General features: G+C 38.2%; 1 protein-coding gene across 4 annotated transcripts in view; it reads left to right on the top strand.

Moving 5' to 3' along the window:
- IQSEC1 (IQ motif and Sec7 domain ArfGEF 1) overlaps nt 1-7,101 on the top strand; it is a 67,159-nt gene extending 60,058 nt beyond the window's left edge. For 3 of the 4 annotated variants that reach the window (XM_075159420.1, XM_075159419.1, XM_075159421.1), the window contains 2 exons: nt 4,795-4,844; nt 6,173-7,101. In XM_075159420.1, coding sequence (XP_075015521.1) covers nt 4,795-4,844; nt 6,173-6,778 — 656 coding nt within the window. In that variant the 3' untranslated portion in view covers nt 6,779-7,101. The remainder of the gene's footprint in view (nt 1-4,794; nt 4,845-6,172) is intronic. The other variant, XM_075159422.1, reaches the window with a different exon arrangement.
- Nucleotides 7,102-20,391: the final 13,290 nt, after the last annotated feature.

Raw genomic sequence — 20,391 nt, 5'->3', positions numbered from 1 at the left:
CTTTCCATGGAATAAAAAGCAGAATGTGGCAACCAACTGTTCCAAGATGTGAATATGTCAAAAGTATTTAGTGCTTTATTTTTCTCAAAAGAAAAATACATCATTTTTATTCCAGATTCTTGAGCTATAGTCAAGGAAGAACTGAATTTATTTATCCCAGACTTTGAAATTCTTAATTTACATAAAGATATTAGAAGACAGACAAATTTTAATGACATTAAAGCTGACTTTTACGGGTTCTGATAGAATTTTGGACATTTCACCACTTAGTCCACACACAATTACACAAGTAGGTTTACAGAAAGATGTGAAAGGTGTGAAGTCCCATCATAGCCATTAGTATGTGAGAAGAATGATTTGGTCACTGAAGCAGAGCATGGAGGATTAGACTGGTTGCATTTCTGATTCCGTATCTCTCACAGGTTTCTTGACTGATTTTAGGCTAGTCAATCTGAATTCCAGTGACTTTGAGTTGCTGGGGGACCCAGTGCTTTCACATTGAGTTTACAGTGGTGAGCACCTGTGGAAATGAAGCTTTATTCTCCCCCATCCCTAACCTGTAAGGTGGAAGTAATATTTACACACTGCACTGGTTTAAAAATTGTAATTTTATGGTTGCCCTGGCAATACACAACTGGCATACCCATGTAATATTGGAATCTGCACAGAAGTGCAGGATGGTATAATGGTTACTATTAATATAAGTTGTGCTTGTCTCATAATCTCCTGAGCTATCTCAAAACAATCACAGACCAGTAGAGACTACTTAAAAAAAAACCCAAACCCCAAACAAAAACATAAAGTAGTTCCAGAATTAAAATAATTCTATTTGTATATTGCATATAATCTCAGTCGTCAACCTTTACGTTTTTAAATGTTTCTTTCTACCTTCCAAAAAAAGCTTCTTTTTTTTTTTAACAATTTCATCACGTATTTTTTTAAAATTTCCGATATCCCAAAATGTAATGGAAAAGACTGTGGAACTTCTCAGCATTGTAACCCCCTTACTTCAGGCAGTTACAGAATCCCTTAATCTGTTGAATCAATCTGGGATGGGATGGTGCAGTCCCTTGGCTCCTCCCTCATCTGATGCAGGCAGGGTTACTAGGTTATTTTCTCCTTCCTCTCCCGTGGATTTTGCTGCGCTATATAGGACAGAGGATACTAGCAGTCTTTTTCTCCCTTATTAGAAGAGCTTTCCAAGTCGGGAGAGAATTTTCCTGTCTCTTCCCTTGTCACTGTTGTTATATTTCCTGTTCTTCAATGGAATAGCAACAGTAATGGGCATGACAGAATTTAATGGTTTTTTTAAATAAAACAGATTTGTATGAATCAAGTCTTTTGTGATATACGTATATTAATACTAAACCATTTTACAAGCATGTTGTACAAAGACACCCCGCACTGTATATAAACACCTTTGTATCAAAAACTTTTCTGTCTTATGGAAGAGACACTGTTTGCTTTCCTAGTGAAGGAGGAGTTCATAAAAGCGAGGTGTGGTTATGCTGTTGTCTCATCTCCTGGGGCTTAATCAATATTTTGAGAATAATCTGTTTGAAGATGCCAAGAAGCTATTTTCACAATTGGTATGTGATCTTAAGACTATACATGTTTCACCCAGAAAGCAAGATGAAAATATGACGGTTACAAAGAGTCTTTTCACCCTGGAAAATGGTCTCTCTAATGATTAGAGCATATTTTTTAGATAATTTTGGGCAAGTCAGCTTGGGTACCTATAAGCTCAGTAGCTAGATGGTTACAGATTCTGCCGCTGCTGGGAATATCAGTTTCACAGCCTTTGGAGGCTAGTATAATGACTTATTGTTACAAGAGCTGCTACATTAGTTTGCTTTGCCAAAATCTTAATTTAGAACTTTTTTCCAAACTTTTTTCCCCATGACATACAAGGCCAGATCATAATATATTGTTTAGATAGCAATGTATCTCACTGGCATAGAACGGAGTTTCAAGAAATACAGGGTAGCAGTGAGAAATATCTACATTTACTGTAATGATCTGCACATCTGTGAGATCAATTTCTGCAAGGTAGAATGGATTTTTATTAATGAAACTGTGAATTTTCTTTTGGAATGTTTAAGTTTGTAAAAATATTTTAATCACTTAATATTTCTACTATAAATTTGAAATATTCTTAGTCCCATATAATGCACGTACATATATGGGACATATACTTACGTAAGTTAAAGATATTTCTTACAAAGAATATTCATATCCATCATCAATGAATTGTTGCAATGAATCAGAAAAGATTAAATTAACTGAAATTTAATTCTATAAAAATAAATTAAAAACAACTGTAAGTAACATCTTTAAAAATTTCAAGTAGATCAATAGTATATTCAGCAAAACTGGTCTTCAGATTTGATAAATACCACCTTGCTTTATACCACAGCTGTTAATTATTATGCGAGTACAGAGTTATGCTTACATACAATTCTAGTCAAGAATCACCATTTTCTTGAAATGCATTTGAATGCTGCAGCTCTAGGGAAACATTTTCGAGATGGGATGCCATCTCAAAGACCAGAGAACAGTCTTGTGTAAACACACATTGGCAGGGGGAATGCTCTAGGGGATTTACTTAATAGCTTTCATATCACACTGTAGGTCAATACAGAATTGAATTCAATTTGTTTTTAAGAAAATAAACAATGCGCTCTTTATAGTGATAGTGCCTATCTGAGGGAAATTACAGGCATTTTAAGTAGGATTTTTTCTGTTTGTTCTTGGCTTTGCTAGTACTACTTTGCCCTGAAGTTATTCTAAGCAAAAATCCATCCGTCTCCTTCTGTCCATATATACTGTGTATATTCCGTGTTCACGGTTATTTTATTAGAGACTTTGACTCCTGCCATACACAAAAGGCATTAGATTTTCCTGTTTTCCTTCTTTTTTGGCCACATTTAATGACTTGTGGCAGCTGTCAGTCTTACTTGAATATTGACTGCTAAGTTAAGAGATGGCTATCTTTCTGTGGTTTTGTATCGGCAAGCAGGAGTGATTTGAGTGTTAATCAGTACTAATCCCGTTAGCAGAGCAGAACAATATCAAAGCCTGACTAGAAGTAAAAATAAGGGATTATCAAAACCAGTTTTTCTTGGGGGGTTCATAAGATATGGTTTTGATGAGGCTAAAGCTGCAGCAAGAGATGAAATGCCAAGCTTTTGACAAAGAGCCTGTCTAGGGGAATTGTTCAAAACTCCAACAAATTTAACAAGTCGAACAAAACACCTTCACCACAAACGCCTTCCCCTCGGTTTAATGTCAGTGTAGAGGGGTTTGTACTGGGGAGTAACTCTTGGTGATAATATGAGAGTGGGAAATACTACCGTACTCTAAAGAGAACTGTAGTTCTTAAGAGAAACCTGTGTTGCTGGGCAGCATGCCATGACCAACCAGGTCAAAGTTATGCTTATGGATCCAATGGGTGGTATTTTTAGATCATACTGACCTTATAAGACTTATGGGTAGTCTAAATTGGTCTATGAAAGGGTATGGCAAGAAGTAAGGGTGAACCTCCCAGGAATCACTGCTGTGTCCCACTTACAAACCAGTCCCAAAGTTCTTCTCTTCAGCTCTGATACCATGTGGCTTTTGGGCTTCTAAAGATGAGGGGGTGTGGCTCATAGGTTCAGTGATGCTGAAATCTTCACATTCCTCCCCAAAACCACCTGTTAGAGTAGAAGATTCTGAAAGTAGCAATGTACCAGTGCAGGGTGGAAATTGTCTTTGATATTTGGCCTTGCAGGAAAGCAAGGAGAAAGTGTTGAGAAAACTTAGGTTTCTAAAAACATGCAGATTTTATAGAAGCTTTGAGAACCTGACTGCTGTTCAAAGGTTGTTTATACACCCTGCCAGTAAAGTATTTTGAAACTTTGCAAAGCAATGCTCAACAAGCTATCTTTTATAAAATATCTATTTCCACTGCAGCCATATGCTATTTTCTCTCCTGTGAAATGAGAGAGAAAATCTGGGATCCTGTGTCCTATATATAGCCACTGAGGTATTCTGGCTCTTTAGGCAAACAGTCTGGTGTTTCATGTGTAGTTTTAGGCAAACGTCTTTGGCAATTTAAGAACGTTGGAGAACAAATCCATCATACTTAAAGATAAGCACTGCACAGCTAAACAAACAAAATCTAGCCATAATGTCAAGACAGATTCCAGATTTATTGATCAAAAATTAAGTTTAGTTTTTTTAAACCTCATGAAAGAAGATTATATGAAATCCACTGAGGTTCAAAACTGAAAATGAAATTATGAAACGGATGCCCCTCAGCAATCCCCCACACTGAAGTTCAGAATATGCCAATATTAAATTTTATATTTAAATTAATACCATCCCACAAGTATATATCAATGCTACCAACCTTTAAAGAAAGAAACTTCTTAGACAATTAGATTCCAGGAAATCAAACAATTTGAAATTGTTGCGGGTCAACATCATAACCATACTACTAAATACAGATGCTAAAATACATGTATTTTAAGGGTTGTACAAATTAAAAAAATCACACCCCGCTAATGATAGTTGATTCACAACAACAATACCTCTTAAAAATCAGTCAGGTACAGAAACTTAATATAACTAATGGCTTAAAAATCTAAGTTTCTGCCTTAGTAGCTGCTGTACCAGTCCAGTGCAATGTTAACCCCCCTGCAGCCCCTCTAGTTGCATTTAGAGACTCCTCTAGCGATTCAGGGAAAGCAGCTGTTTTTCACCCGGGTCTTGTCTCAGTCTCTAATCTATGGTGTTGCATGTCCTGGGCAGGCAAGCGTGGGCGACGCAGCAGTGCAGGATCGCTAGACAGCAATATGGAAGTAAGTAGGAAGTTACTGATGTCTAGCTGGATGTGATGATGTGCATTTCAAACCTTTCTTTTATATACATATTTTTTTGCTCTTTTTTCTTCTAACATATAACCTGCCTGCCTCAAATAAAATGCATGCCTAGGCTACTCACTCCGTATTCCTCCAGCTTAAAAAGCACTGACAGCTTGTTTTAGACCAATGCCATTTTTGGTTTGAGCTAACCTTGTTCCCTTTGTTCCTGCAAGCATGGTTAAATGAATATGATGTGTCCTTTCGCCACCATTTCAGTCTGGTCCCAGCTTAAAAGCCCACTTGCTCTTTGTTACAAAGTACACTGTTCCTGCTGTTTGATATTTAGCTACAACTATTGACCTTCATGCTCAACCATTCCCATTGCTTATTTTCGAGTTAAATTGCTAAATGTTTGCAGTCATGACACCATGGAATTGCACAGATAGGGCATGGGAGGAAAAATTATTAAGACAGGTGAATTCAATGTGGATTTCATGAGATTTCATTCATCTTCAAACCATTTTTATATATACTGTTCATGTCTCTGAATTCAGCTTGCAGATTTTTTTCTTTTTATTCTCTTTTTTTTTTTTTTGTGTTTGCTTCAGGTAGATTGCAGTTCAAATCTAGCACACTTTGCCTAAATACTTTTGTGTCCCATAACTCTTTTTAAAAAATACAAACCCAAAACTTCCAGAATCTAAATACACCTTCCAGGCTAAATAATAGAGCACGTTGGACCATAGGTCAGAAGAAAACAATCACATAGAAATCTTAGTGGCAAAAATGGTATGGTTCTATTAAACACATAATTCAGAGGTAGGCTTGAGAAGCAGCACTGTGGCATATAGTAGTGGAAAACTACTATAAAAAAAAGTTTAAAATACTGTTTTGAAATCCGAATTGTAACTGTAATATTTGCTGCTGTGTGTTTAACTATTTAGGTTGAATTTAATGTAGTTTTATTTTTTGTTGTAAAAAAGCAAGTATGGTACTTTTATAGTATTTTAAAATGTATTTTTCCTTTAAAAACACACTCCTAGGTCTTATGTCATGTTACTCTTCTGTGACATTTTCCTTATTTAAAGTCATAGTTTTTGATATTAAAGTACTAAGAGAAAAACATTTAATGCTTAAAATATCCCAAGAAGGGCATGAATGCCTCATGGGCAACTTAGAGAAGGTGGAAATAAAATTTTTCCTAGAACTCTTAGCATAGTCCACCCATGTGAACACTGAAGGAGGAGTTTGTGGGTCAGTGTGAACTTTTTCTTTTAAACATTTTAAGATTTTTTTAATTTTTATTTCTATTAATTTCTTTTTAGGGGTCCATCATTAGCAGTCCTCACATGCGCCGAAGAGCTACATCAACCCGAGAGTGTCCATCTCGCCCTCACCAGACTATGCCTAACTCCTCCTCACTCCTAGGTTCCTTATTTGGTAGCAAAAGGGGAAAGCCACCTTCCCAAGGCCATCCACCATCTGGCTCATCACAGCAACCTCCGCACCCTCCAGTAATCCCACATCAGCAACACTCACAGCATCCTCCTGCCATGCATCATGCAGGGCCAGCTGAGGGGCAGACACAGGCACAAGTGCACTCTCACCATTCGCAGTACTGTCACATGCAGCAGAACCCACCACCCTACCACCACCACCACCACTATCACCCTCCCCAGCACCTCCAGCACCCACACCAGTATCACCAACACGTGCCCCATTCCCAGCATGCGGCGCACTCCCAGCACACTCCTTACATGCAGCACCCCCACGCGCAGCATACCCACTCTCCTCATCCGCCACTGCCCCCTCCGCACCCAGGGCACCCTTCTCACCCCCAACACTCTCAGCATCACCATGGACCGCCACCACCTCCCTCCACTTCAGCCAGCACTAAGCCCAAACACAGTGGCATCAGCACAATAGTCTAGAACGTATTGACCCTCCTAATAACTATAGTTTTAAACAAAGTTACAAAGGCACTTACAGGAAGCAACAAATAATATTGTCAGTTTTTACCTAGACAACTTAATTGAGTTGTGTGAGCTTGAAGGCTTGCTGTTACTAAATAAAATAATTCAAGTTAGCGCAATCGATACTGGTTTTACTTATCTACTCGATAGACGCTTACCATCTGGTTAGTTCTTATTTCCAAACTGCCTTGAAAACACGCTGCTTGCTGCATATGAGTAAAGCTACCTTTTACACCAAATCCCTTGACAATTTTACATGCATAATAAAAACTTAGTCTATGAAAAAAGGAAAAAAGTGATACAGAACCAAGTGTTGCATTCTTGCTCTTTTATTGTCAATGGGCAAAAAAAATAAGTAGACCTGATATGGTTGATGAAAGTACGTAAGTAAACTTTATATAATATAAATATATACATATAAATATATATATACTGTATAGTTAACATTTGTGCTTGGAAAGAAATTTTTTCAGTCCACAAAACTAGCAATATAGACTTTACAAGGAATTCCACTTACTTGATAGGACAGTATAATAGATGAATAGCATACGAAAGAGTAGACCAAAAACATTAAACGTTAGAAACAAATTTCAGACATTTCAGTATTTTCATTAAAAGTCCTCTGGACTTGCTAAGACTTCTAAGCAATCATTACTAAATGTGCCAAGTAACATAGCATTTAAATGTTGTAGTCAAATACTGCTTTGTATAAATCCTTATTTTATTAACACGGTAATATCATACGTAATCAGTATTATAACTGCTCTGCTATTTCAGGTAAGCAAACTCGTTAAGATGCAGTAATTATACCGTAGCAATGTAGGATGACCATTCACCAGTGGTCACCTTCAAGCATTGGTCACACAAATTCTTAGACACTTTAAAGGCTGTGATAACTGTGAATTTACATGATCCACATTTCTTTTGTATGCATATGATTTAATGAACACACATGAAGAGTTACGACAGGTGCATGTATACACTGCAAAAACATTCATCTCAAACATGAAAATGGCAAACTTTCATCTTTCTCAGCTACTTTGTTTCCTGTTTACCATAATTTCTCATTTTTACCCCCAATGAAGCTGAATTCTAGTCAGAGTGTTTCCAGGTGGAAGTGCTCTAAAACTTGAAGGTTTGTTTTAGAATTTAGTATAGGGTTTTTATATATATATATAAAAAAAATACGTAATTCCATGTAGCCATGTGCTAGCAACAAAGTGGCTTCACCATTTTTAGTCATCACATTTGTTAGTTTGAAAGTACCCAGCACTCAGCAGGCTGAGTTTATGCTCAAACCCTCACTTTCACAGTCCAGTTAGTTGCAAGACATCACATAAAAACAGGCTGTGCTGTTGTTGCTTATGTGTTGTAATCAAACCATTTGCAAATTTATATACAATTTTTATCCCGAAATCCTGTACAAAGTTATACATGGCGCCTACTTTGTAGTTTCAGCATTTTGAGCCACTGCAAGGACTTTACACCTAAACAGTAGAGACAAAGGAATCACAACTGCAAAACTGTACCAGCCTAAAAGCAAACCTTGAAGAGGATGAGCAAAAAGTTCCAGTGTGAGATGGGTAAAAGTAATATTAATAACCACCAGTCGATTTTCTATTTAACAGTAATAAAATTGTCAGAAATAATGAGGACATGAGAACAAGAGAGTGACTTTTCATATTGGCTTGCTCATGGCATCTCTAATATTTAGGGGGGAGTGGGGAGAGGTTGAGTAATTTTTTCCCTTTCATACCATTGATATCACAATACCAGCAAAACTGCAAACTGAGCACTTTGTTAACCTCCACAGAGAGCAAATACAGCAATCTAGAGTTTAGCCTTTTGTTTAAAACTGTCCATGTTTGTTTCACACATGTGCAATATGTTTTCCCCTTCTGCTCCTTCTCTAAATTATCTTCATGAAAGGAAAAGAAAACGAGTAATTACATATTATTTTTAAGTATCGCTTATACTATTCTAAATTCTGCGGCTTACCTTAAGAGGGCTCATACGGGTCCCCTGAGGCTCTGTTCCTTGCAGTTTAAAAAAATATATACTGTTCTTATAAGGGAAAGTAGAACTGTCTGCATGTCATCTAATGTTATTAGTGTGAGGCTACACTCTACATATTGTATATTTGCAAAATATATCAGTGTTACTGTTGATATTAGTTGAAGTAAAGTGATAACATATTTCAATATGTAGACTTTTCTTCATACATCTGTACCAATAGTAGAGTCTAACTGTAATTTATAGGTTGTTCCAGAAAAGATAAAGAACCATTTAGGTACAAACATCTTTCAGAAACTGCATCTTTTAATTAAAACAGAGGTAAGAATGCTCCTCTTCACTGAGTGACAGAGTCTGTACTTGTTTCAGATGCAGAGTTATAATGTAAGTAAAATTGCCTGTGTATGGAATAAACACAGAATATGCGGTAGCAGTGGAGAGGAAAATCTGACTCTAGCTGTGTTAATTAACAATGAAGATGTTAAATCTCCCAGATCTGCATTTGCTTTATGTTTAAAAACCCCTTTCATTCATTTAAATTAGAGTTACATATAAATATTCTAAACTTACACAGTAAGCCACATTTTAATGCTTGACCACTGATTTTCCATGTGTAATCAATTAAATATTCAGGAGATGTCACAGATGTGCATGCAAAAAAACCATTTACACGTGATTTCATGTACATGTGGGGAAAGAGTTTGTGCCTACCCTCTAGGTGCATTGAGTTGCATGTGTAAAACCACAGATCATTTTGAGGCTAGTTTAAAAAACAAAACTGGTCATATAAGAGCACAGTATATGTAAACTCCATTATTTCAAGTCAATGAGGAGAAACAGTGAACTTGATTTTCTTTCTTTTTTTTTTTTTTTTTTTAGACTGTGTTTGTATGTACTTTAAACAAACAAATGTGTCTTGGCATCAGCATAAGTCTTAAGAACTTTGCTGCTTTTTTAGGGTTGTAGTATAACCTCTCTGACTCCGTCCTTGATTAACAATTGCTTAGAGCAGTGTGGATCATGCCTAGAATAGGAAAATGATAGTACTTTAACACTGCATGTGGTTAAGAAAATTAATTTTTTCAGCCTGCTGGCAGGAGTAGAATTGAGAGGGTTTTTTCTCAAATGCCATTGCCAATTGAAAACTGGTACAGAACTGCATAGAGTGACCATGTTTCTCTTTTCCCATAAATGATGTGGCAAAGTAGTAATGCTGATTTGAAAAAATGAAAGGGAAACGTAAAGAATGAAGGTGTGGCAACAAAAATCTTTTCTGGGACAACAATCAAATATATATTTGGGGTTTTTATTTTTTTAAGTTAAGAATGAAATGTAAAACAATGTAAAAACAAAAAACAAAGTTCATCCTAATATAATGTGCGTCTCGTATTGCTAAAAAAACCAAGTCTAACATACAGTGTAGAATGATTTTCCCATCATGTACTGCATGCAGCAGAAGCCTCTTGTTTCTTGATAAAATGAGCTGAAAGACAGTCAGCAGATATTTAAACAATGAATCTCTAGATGTTGACTTGCTGTTCCATATGAAGCTGTGTGTTTTCTGCAGTTAAGCATGCATTTTGCTGTTCCGTTGTAAAATACCATCGCACTTCCTGCCTGCAAAATGGATTATTGTGTATATATTTAAAAGAAAAGTGGAACCAATAACAAGATTAAATTTGGAAAAGAGAAAAGGGGGTGGTGAAAATGGGACCAGTAGGGGGAATAGATAATTCTCTAAATTGTACATAGTGTGTAAATTAGTATTACTATAAGTCTGCAGTCACTTTGAGGTTGCCTATCTCCTGCTAGGAACTTAAATCAGCTTAGAATGTTAGAATTAGGTCTTGAATGCAGACTGTTAAAGACTTCAAAAACCATTATGCTTACAAGAAGCTTCTGTTCTGGGGAGGCTTGAGACCCCTTTTGTAACTATGGGGAAGAAAGGAGTGCTTTCATTTTAATATGCATTCTGTTTGTAAGTAGTAACAGACCCTATTGATGTAAAACTATAACTGTGATCATGTGGAGAAATCAAATAAATCATTTAAAACTCTTTGTTTCTCATTTTGTGTAATCCAAGAACTTCAACTCTTCAGACTTGACATGAAGGAAATTCCTTCCAATCGTATCCTGGCCCCACTGAGTCAATGGGATTTCTGCTATTCACTTCAAAGGGGCCAAGATTTCAGTCTTCATCTTAAGTTGGTGGAAATAGTGGTCAGTACTGTGGAGACTGTGATCCCTTCTTAATAGGTTTTGATTTGTTTGGTGGTGCTGTAAATATATTTAGTTCCAAAGTACAATAAAGAGCAATAAATACAACACCTAGATCTGCACACAATGAGAGGTAACATTGAAGAGGCTTTTTGGTGTAGTTTGCCAAAACATTCTAACGTTGAAAAACAGTAACCAGACTTTGAATCTTCTTAAACATGAGCTGTCCAGCAGGTTCAACTGATCCCATTAATCTTTTGGCTGTCACGTTGCTTTAGCAGCTCACGTTCAGCTGACTGCCTGCCCTTGACTCATAAGTGTTCTAAGTTCTTCCTTCCCAGGGATGCGGTCCTTCATTTCCGAAGTGTAACCTACGCTCTTTGGATCGAGCTTTGAGAGCGTTCGTTGCTTCTGTGCGCCCATTGGCAGGGAACCATCATCATACTTCAGTAAGTGATGCAACTGAATAAGTATTATCCCGTTACTACTTGTACGTGTATTTATTTGTTGTGTGTCCTAATTTACACCACAGAAGGATCACTACACAGGCATATTTGCCACACATGCCTTCACAACATTTGATGGTACACTCCTGCGATTACTTTAGGTAATAACCTGTGGCATACTCAGTTGTGTTCTTATTTTTGCGCATTTCCTAGATTTCAAGGGGATTACAGTGTGTCTGTAAAGCCTGTTAAAACTAATGCTTAGCTATCAGTTTAAACTAAATCTTGTGTTTGCTTTTTTTTCCTATGAATTTTAGGAGATTTTTGAATTATTTTGTGGGAATAGTCGACTGTGACCTATTTATGAATGGCTGTAATTTCAGGATGTACATCTTGATCAATGATTTTTTTGATAGGTAAGTACCCATTTATCCCTAGATACTTCCAGCATGCCATCCCTCTGAGCTGTGCGACCCATTAGAACATAACCGATGCCTCACAGAAACATTCTGTTAGTGGAAATAGAAGAATTTGCAGTGATGTTCTTTACTGACACTTCTATTCCTGTTTTAGAAGCTATGATTTTAAGAATTTTGATATATCTACATTTTGAGAAGGCAAAGAGTCTGTCTTCTCGAATTTAACTTTAAGAGCCTGTAAATGTTATAAATCTGGGTTTTTTCCTGATCCATTTTAAAAGTAGGACCTAAATAATATATCTAAATGCTGCTGCTTCCTACCTAAACTACCTAGGTTGAAAGCATCTATGATCTGGCACTACTGAAGAAAAATAATAGCCAAAGGAACCTCAGCAGCAATTGTGGTTTGTGTGATAGATTTGCACCGGTTGCAGCAATGCCAAGTAACTTAATTAAAAAAACTCAATGTAGGTTAAGCATGTGATAGTCTAATAGCTTACAGTTGTTAACTTTTTAAATTTTAACATCCTTATTTGTTTGAGATGCTCATCTTAATGGAGTTGCATTCTTTAAGTCTCTGATAAAGCTTGTATGTACACATCTAGTGAAAAATGCCTTCATTTAAGAAATTGTATTGCCTTCTTGCTGAAGATAGGCAATCTTACCCTAATATTGAGAAAAAGGTCAATGTTTTCTGTCATAAATTTTAACTGAAAATCACGTGTTTTGCAAGTCAGAAGTCTAAGGTTTGAAAGCTTTTCCTAAATTCTGTCCTATGTTTGTGCATTTGAGGTGTTTGTGTGCATGTATCAGTACACACAACAATTGCATGAATGAATTGTCATGCAATAACAAGTTACTCCAAGCTCTTCTAGATAGCATCTTTTTAAGAGGGGTTTACTTTCCAGGTATTTTGTTATTATTTTGGTTGAAATAAAGAAATGCAATATTGAAATGACAGGAAAATGAACTAAAGAACTTCATATATTTTACTTCTGAAATTGTTTTATCTGTATCTCTCTTCAGGGTTTTGTTGACTTAAAAATCTCATGAATTCTCTTTTTTTCCAGTTGGCCTTAATGAGTGATTTTCATTCAGGAGTTTCATAAAAACAGGTGTAGCAGCATTTTACCATATATTTATTTGGAGTATATATAATAGTTGTGTGATGTTTTATTCATCAGCTACAACCTGTGCACAGGTGAGATTTGGGAGCCCCAATTATTTTTAAATTTCTTGCACGGTATCACAGGCCCTGGTCACACGAGTCCAGAATATCTTCCATACACTGTTGCTTATCCCTCAGCTTTTTGGCTTGAGCTTGAAACATTAAGCCACTTCTAGGTTTTTGTCTGCAGTCTTTCAAACTGTCACAAGATATCAGAATTATGATGCTGTTAGGATTGTGTGATAAATCATATTTCAGCATGCGCATGTACTGACAAATGTATTTGCATAAGATGAACAATGTACTTACAGTAACATGCCATAATAAATCTTTTCTGATATTATAGCTGCATTATATAGACCTTTTTCAAAAGGAAGCATACTGGATTTTTAGCCTACTTACTAGCCTCTTAGTGATTTTTGCTATATTTTGTTGGTATAAAATTCATAGAGGAGAACACAGCACAGCTAACTTTAGAGAAATATCTAAAATACACAAATGATGGAAAAATGCTTCATTTTAGGTGTATTTTTCAGTAGACTTTCTTTTTGTTTCCTATTATTTCAAGAATTAAAGCCAAATCCTGTATTACTTGGCAAAACTAAATCAACTGCAGGATGAGGCTGGTCATGAATAGCAGAGGAAATGCTTAAATTAGGATTTCTGCTTGAAGTACTTCCTAAGCTAAATAAGACCTACATGAAAGTTGGGTGATGCTGACTTGAAACCATCACTTGTTTCAAGTGGTTAGATTTATTATTTTTACCATACGTATAAATGCATATTTTAGGGGTAAATTGTTATGAAAAAAATCCCCTTTATTTAACATTTTCACAATAACTGAGATGTGAAATTAGCATCATGGTTCACAAGACACAGCCAGCTCAAACAAATCACACAAGCATACAATTTATCAGCTCCATTATGAAATGACATACACAACTTCAGCTTTCATTATTTCTTCATATTTAGACATAGCGATTTAAACAGGTATATATAATGAGCAAAGAAAAAATAGTGTCTTTAATCAAATGATATTCTAACGCAAATGAAATGTGAAATGCATGGTGAAAAATGCTTTCTCTCTACAACTTCTCACTTCTGCTACAAAAGAATACATTAACAAGTGTTTGACAAAGGAATGGGCTTTATTTTTTTGTCTCGGGACATGGAAAAAGCAAGGACTATGCAGGTGTTCTGGGTTAGGAGGCTGTTGTTCAGCAATGGCATCACAATGAACCAAAGCTGGAAATTAATTTAATCATTACCATCATGATTTTTTTTCTTAATGAGGAAACAATCTGACTTTCACACATGGAGTTTCATCGCATTTGGATCCAGCTGGACTGAGCACGTGCAGCCTTTCCTTTGTGCATGATCCTTGGAGAGGAACACATCATTTCCTGAAGCTGTACAAACCAGTGGTCCCTCTGCCTCTTGAGGTCCCCATGCACCAGCTGCAGAGGAGCCGTGGGTCAGGCCAGGGAGCAGGAGAGAGAGCACGGTGCCTTTTGTGAGTGTCGGAAAGCAAATGCTGCACTGGGGGTGAGGGAGGAAAGACACAAAGGAGCATGCTGAATGCATGATCTTGGCAGGACCGCACTCATGCAGTGGGGTACAACCCCTGTGAGCATTTTCCTCCTCCATAAGCTCACCATATGCTCTTGACTGATTATTATTTTCATTTTACGAGCTAATATTGCTTCATATCCGTCTCCAAAAACAGAGAAGAACATTTTTATTTAATGATTCAGCCTATATATTGTCTTTTCCATCTTTCTGGTAATTCCGTGTCTCTGCTTCTGTCTCAGCCCTTACCCCGGGCTCCAAAAATGCCTTTGCTGTAATTAAAAATAAAATTAAAAACCCAAACAAACAAACAACAAAACCCCCACATTGGCCATAGTTTGAGATACTTCTGTTGTGCTTGAAAACTTGAGTTGTGAAGAGCAGTGACAAGAAGTAACATTTTCTAGCCCAATGAGAAATGTGTACTGAGTAGGACTAAGTAGGACTTTAAGCATCCTAGGTGTTTATAGCCCTGAATTTTCACAAGATTTCAGCAATTTGTAAAAATTTCTTTGATTATGTGCTAACTCTTCTGCTATAGCAATTTGTAAATTTTCAAAATGGTTTGCATGTATATTTTATACCTAAAGGTGGAAGAAACTTTGTTTCTACTGTTTCTAATTTTTTTCTACTACCGCAGCATTCAGATTTCTGGACTATTGGAATATTTCATGACCCTGCTAACGTACTTGCAAACTGCCAGCATAGCTTCATGCAAAAAAGGTGTCTGTATAGCAGTGAATCACAGGGGAGGCAGCCTGAACAATTCCTCTAACTGTGTGGATTTGAAATAACTTGAAGAAAAAGCTGGTGAAAAAGCACTTGCATTTTGGGTCATCTGTTTCTCTTTCCATATATGAGAGGGGAGAAACAGATGCCTCGTCTGGGATGAAGCAAATTACTGGACTAAAAAAATACTAATCAAATGTTCCTGAGATCATGGAGCTTCTTCCTTGCTCTCCAACATCAGAGTATAAAATTTATTTTGGCAAAGAGGCTCTTGACCCGTCTCCCTTCTATATTCATTAATACTGCCAAGATGTGCTTTATGCAGTTACTGCAAGGTCTTTCTATAGCCACCCTTGTTCTCTGACTTACCACTGTCATTTTTGTGTGATATAAACCCTACACTAGCCAGGCTGGCTTGCTGCTCTTTATCCACAAACGTGCTCATACAGACTCCCACAGTAACAGCTTGTTTCCTAGATTAAGAGTTTAGGTTATCTCCTTCACCGAGCAAGAATTATACTTGATTTCAATACAATGTTTGGCCTATTTTCTCTCTTGAAAAATTAAAGCTTATTTGGCTGTAAAGAAAAATTTATAACCCTTTTATTATTTGAAATAAAATACTTTAGAAAATAAAATACTTAAAAACATAAGATAATTTAGTGCTTCCTTTTAATCTAACATGACAGAGGTAATTGACAATTTGCCTGTAAGTGCCACCTTAAGTTGTGAGGAATCCCTTTCACTAACAATATGTATCTGTTTCTTTTTCAGGTACTTCTTACGATAGCCACAGTACATGCACGCTAGCTTGGACAAATGTATTTATACAGTGACGGTGTTAACATCTGTGTTTCAAACACAGTACATTACTTCCACAGCATGTAACCAGGAGCACAAGTGGAAATACCAGTTCCTGCTCTCACCTTTCCCAAGATTTAATTTGTAAGCCAACTTTTTTTAAAATATTCAGAGACAGGAGAGATGATGCAATAAGCACATCATCACATGCCCACGGGGAAGACAATTATGAATTTCAAGTGCAAAACTTTCCTACCCTCTGTCTGATTGAAAAGGAGAAAACAATTGCATAAAGGGAGGAGAGGCTACTAAAGGAATTGTATGTATTTTCCTGGAAGTGCTGCAAAGACTGGTGAATATTTTTATAAAGTAATTTAAACCTACAGTGGCACTTTTTCAGTAAGATATCCATGTCTCAAGGAGCTAAATGTTATCAGATGTTTATATTACTGAATACCAGTTTTTAAGCAGCTACTGAAAAATACAGTAGACTAAAAACGAATGGAGAACTGTTGGGTAATTTCATGATACTCATTTACTCATCTATATCTCTTTTGTATTAATTCCTTCTCAAGAAAGCAATTCCGTGTGGAATGGACTGAAATAGACATCACTGTCCATTGATCACAAAATGTGAGTTATGAAGAGCTCTCTAACAGCTGAGGGATTAGCTGGTCCAGGAAGGTAGTGAAGAGTGGTCTAACAATTTCAAAGGAAGCTGAAATGATAGGAACACGTGGATAAATAGCTGAGTGGCAGAGACAGCAGAGATGAGTTGTAAATAAATGTGGGGAAGGAAAAAGGTTGGGCATGTTGCTGAAGTAGAAGGCAAAAAAGATAATTTTTTTTTTTTTTAAGCAGTATATTGTGCAGTTCTGTGCAATGCAGTTTGAAGATATTTATAGGTCAGAATGGTGGAATTAAGCGTTATGGAGAGGTGCAGGGAACTGCAGCTGCCAGGAGTGTGCTTTCAACTGTAGTTACATACAACATTAGGAAGAGTTGCATGTATGGGACAAAATAAATGGTGTGACACCATTTGTGTCAGTGCGGAAACAAAGAGGATTCTCTATGTGCAAGTGATAGTCTCCTTGTAGTTTCATGCTGTGGATATGATATCATCCACTGTGATTTGTTCTGCCATTCTGGAAAAAAAATAGGGTATTTCTTTAGGATATGCGCACGATACCATCCTCGTGCTTAGTGAATGAATGCACAGGGTGGGGCATGCTGGCTGCTGTTTCAGTTCTTTTGAACTTCCTGATGAGGCATCTTTTTCCTGCTGTTTCCCAACTGCCTAGCCTTGTTTTCACTGTTTGGATCATTTTCTTCAAGCAGTCTCTTCCTGTACTCCTTGTTTATCCTTTCTTTAAAGTTGCCAGATCACCCCCATTGGTACTGACCAGAACCAGTCTGACTTGTCTCAGTAGAGGGTGGCCGCAGCTTTAGCACTTGCGTCCTTAGCATATGTAGTCTGGGGAGGATGTCGCTGGACCCACACCTCTTCTCCTGACCTCCCGAGGACGTGTTCGCTACCACCACCTCTATCCAGAACTGGGATGTGGCATTGGTGTGGCATCACCCTCTCTTCTACACTCCACCACTTCACCGCAGTGCCAGACAGGTTCCCTCTCAGTGACATCATGTGGGGAGGCCTTCTGCTCAATTAACCCGATGTGTCATGAGGCTGAGCAGCAGAGCAGGCTTTTTACTCTAATTATCCATACCATCAACTAGCTATAGATATAAGCACCCTATAGAGGCAGTAACATGTTATCACTCCACCCCAAAGATTGTGAAGTGCTGGAGCCATCTCGGTGTTCCCCACCCTTTTTTTTTTTTTCTGATAGGACTAGACATCACCTCTTCCTCTTCCACTTTCCAAAACTAAAAGAAGTTGGACAACTTTAACCAGAACTGAAGGTGTGGAGATCAGAAGCTCAGGATCAGTTTTGGTAGTCGGTACTCCTGTATTCCTGTAACCGTGAAACTGTGAAAGTATTGTAATCTTACGGAGAAGCAGGGTCCTGCAGGTCGCCTTTCCTATCTATTGCCTTTATCAAAGGGCTAGCAAAGGGGGCTGGCTTTTCTCTCATAAATCAGGTTATCCATGTTTCATACAAAGACAAGTAGTTGGTACAGATCATCAAAAACTCACCCTTCAAGACACTGCCAAAAAATGAGCACTCAGCAGTTGCATCTTATCCCCAACTAATAGTTATAATTCATGGGATCGAGGACTCCGTGAAAAGGAAAACCTTTCTGGTCAAGATGGGTTTGTTTCCTCAGAGTTCGGCACGTGTTTGGACTCGACGCTCTCTGGCTGACTCACCAACCAATGAGTGAAATATTTCTCGCCTCCTCCCAGACGTACAGCGTTACATACTTCTCTGATACCCTTGGCTTCGGTCAGCCCGCTCACTGCGCACAGTGCTCCGACAGATATCTGTCGGCTTGCGAATGCTTAGGATTTCAGGATTCCCACAATGTGAATACGTATATGCATACACACAAAAAGAACAGTGAGCAAAGCTGCTTTGAGCTGGAGATCAGATACATTTTCTTACCTTTTCTCTTCCCCTCCCAAGTTGCAATACGGTGCCTGAGAGGCAATTTATTTGAATTATTATTGGATTAAAGGATTTACATTTTACAAGTCATAAGTAAAGTAAGCAAATAAGTAAGCAAAGTGAATCAGTTCATTAGGCCTGTGTTTACCTTTAGTACTTGTTCTTTTGTTAAATGCCGTTTTGTTAAATCCCTAGCATTCTGAAAGTTTCTTCACAGAACAAAACGAGGGCAACTGAAGAATGAAGGGCAGCAGGACATGGTGATCCTTAAATGAGAGACTAAAGACAGCCTTTAAAGGACTTGAAAGAAATATTTCAAACAAATTAATTCTACCCTTGCATAAACGACGTTTAGTATTCATAAAGTACTTATGTGTCAGTGAGCACTCTTACCCACCTGCAGGTGAGAACAGTAGGTACTGGGTGGTGATGCCCCAAACTTGACTGGTGACCTCTTGTACAGAAATGGAGCAGTGTGTATTTCCTAACCAGATTTCAGTGTTTAGGTAACCAACTCAGTAATCTGGCATGGTTTTGCCACCTGGCTTTTTAATAAAACTGCTGTCAGAGGCATGGCAGATGAAAGCAAAGGAAAAGTACAAATCTGAACATCCTCAGTGCGACGCAGTATTTACCTGGGGTCACAGTCGTGCTGTTTTGTCTTTGGCACTTAGTTATCTATGGAAAATGGCCACACAAGTGAAGGGCAGTTCAGGTGAGGGCTGTCAGCTTCTGACATAATCCTTTTCGCAATTCCAGAGACACGCAGATTAGGAGGAGTTAGGTTTTGATGGAGATTGTGTGGCGATTTCCATCAACTGGGTGTGTGATTCAGCACACCAGGCGTATCCTGGGCTGCATCACCAGCAGCGTGGCCAGCAGGTCGTGGGAGGTGATTCTGCCCCTCTGCTCTGCTCTGGTGAGACCCGCCCTGCAGTGCTGCGTCCAGCTCTGGAGCCCTCAGCACCAGACAGACGTGGACCTGTTGGAGCGGGTCCAGAGGCGGCCACGAAAATGATCAGGGGGATGGAACACCTCTCCTATGAGGAAAGGCTGAGAGAGTTGGGGTTGTTCAGCCTGGAGGAGAGAAGGCTCCGGGGAGACCTTATTGTGGCCTTTCAGTACTTCAAGGGGGGCCTACAGAAAAGATGGAGAGGGACTTTTTACAAGAGCCTGTAGTGATAGGACAAGGGGTTATGGGTGTAAACTGAAAGAGGGTAGATTTAGATTAGATGTAAGTTAGAAATTCTTTACTGTGAGGATGGTGAGGCACTGGAACAGGTTGCCCAGAGAAGTTGTGGATGCCCCATCCCTGGAAGTGTTCAAGGCCAGGTTGGAGGGGCTTTGAGCAACCTGGTCTACTGGAGGGTGTCCCTGCCCATGGCAGGGGGTTGGAACTAGATGATCTTTAAGGTCCCTTCCAACCCAAACCATTCTGTGATTCTGTGTCATTCTAAAAGGGGACTGAAGCGCTCCCCCCTTGTCTCTGGCAGGTGGTCCTGCTCCCTCTGCGGGCCTGCGCCAATGCTGCTGAGTTGGATCAGGAGGACGATTCCCAGACATCCTGCGTGCTCCAGAAAATACTTTTTCTGTCAGGCTCCCCAGTGACCTGGCTCGTTCTCTGTAGCCGTTAGGTGAC

The sequence above is a fragment of the Calonectris borealis genome, chromosome 10 (assembly GCF_964195595.1).
Source record: "Calonectris borealis chromosome 10, bCalBor7.hap1.2, whole genome shotgun sequence".
Classification (NCBI taxonomy): domain Eukaryota; kingdom Metazoa; phylum Chordata; class Aves; order Procellariiformes; family Procellariidae; genus Calonectris; species Calonectris borealis.
Note: the sequence above shows the minus strand (reverse complement) of the source record. Positions and strands in the feature narration are given on the sequence as shown.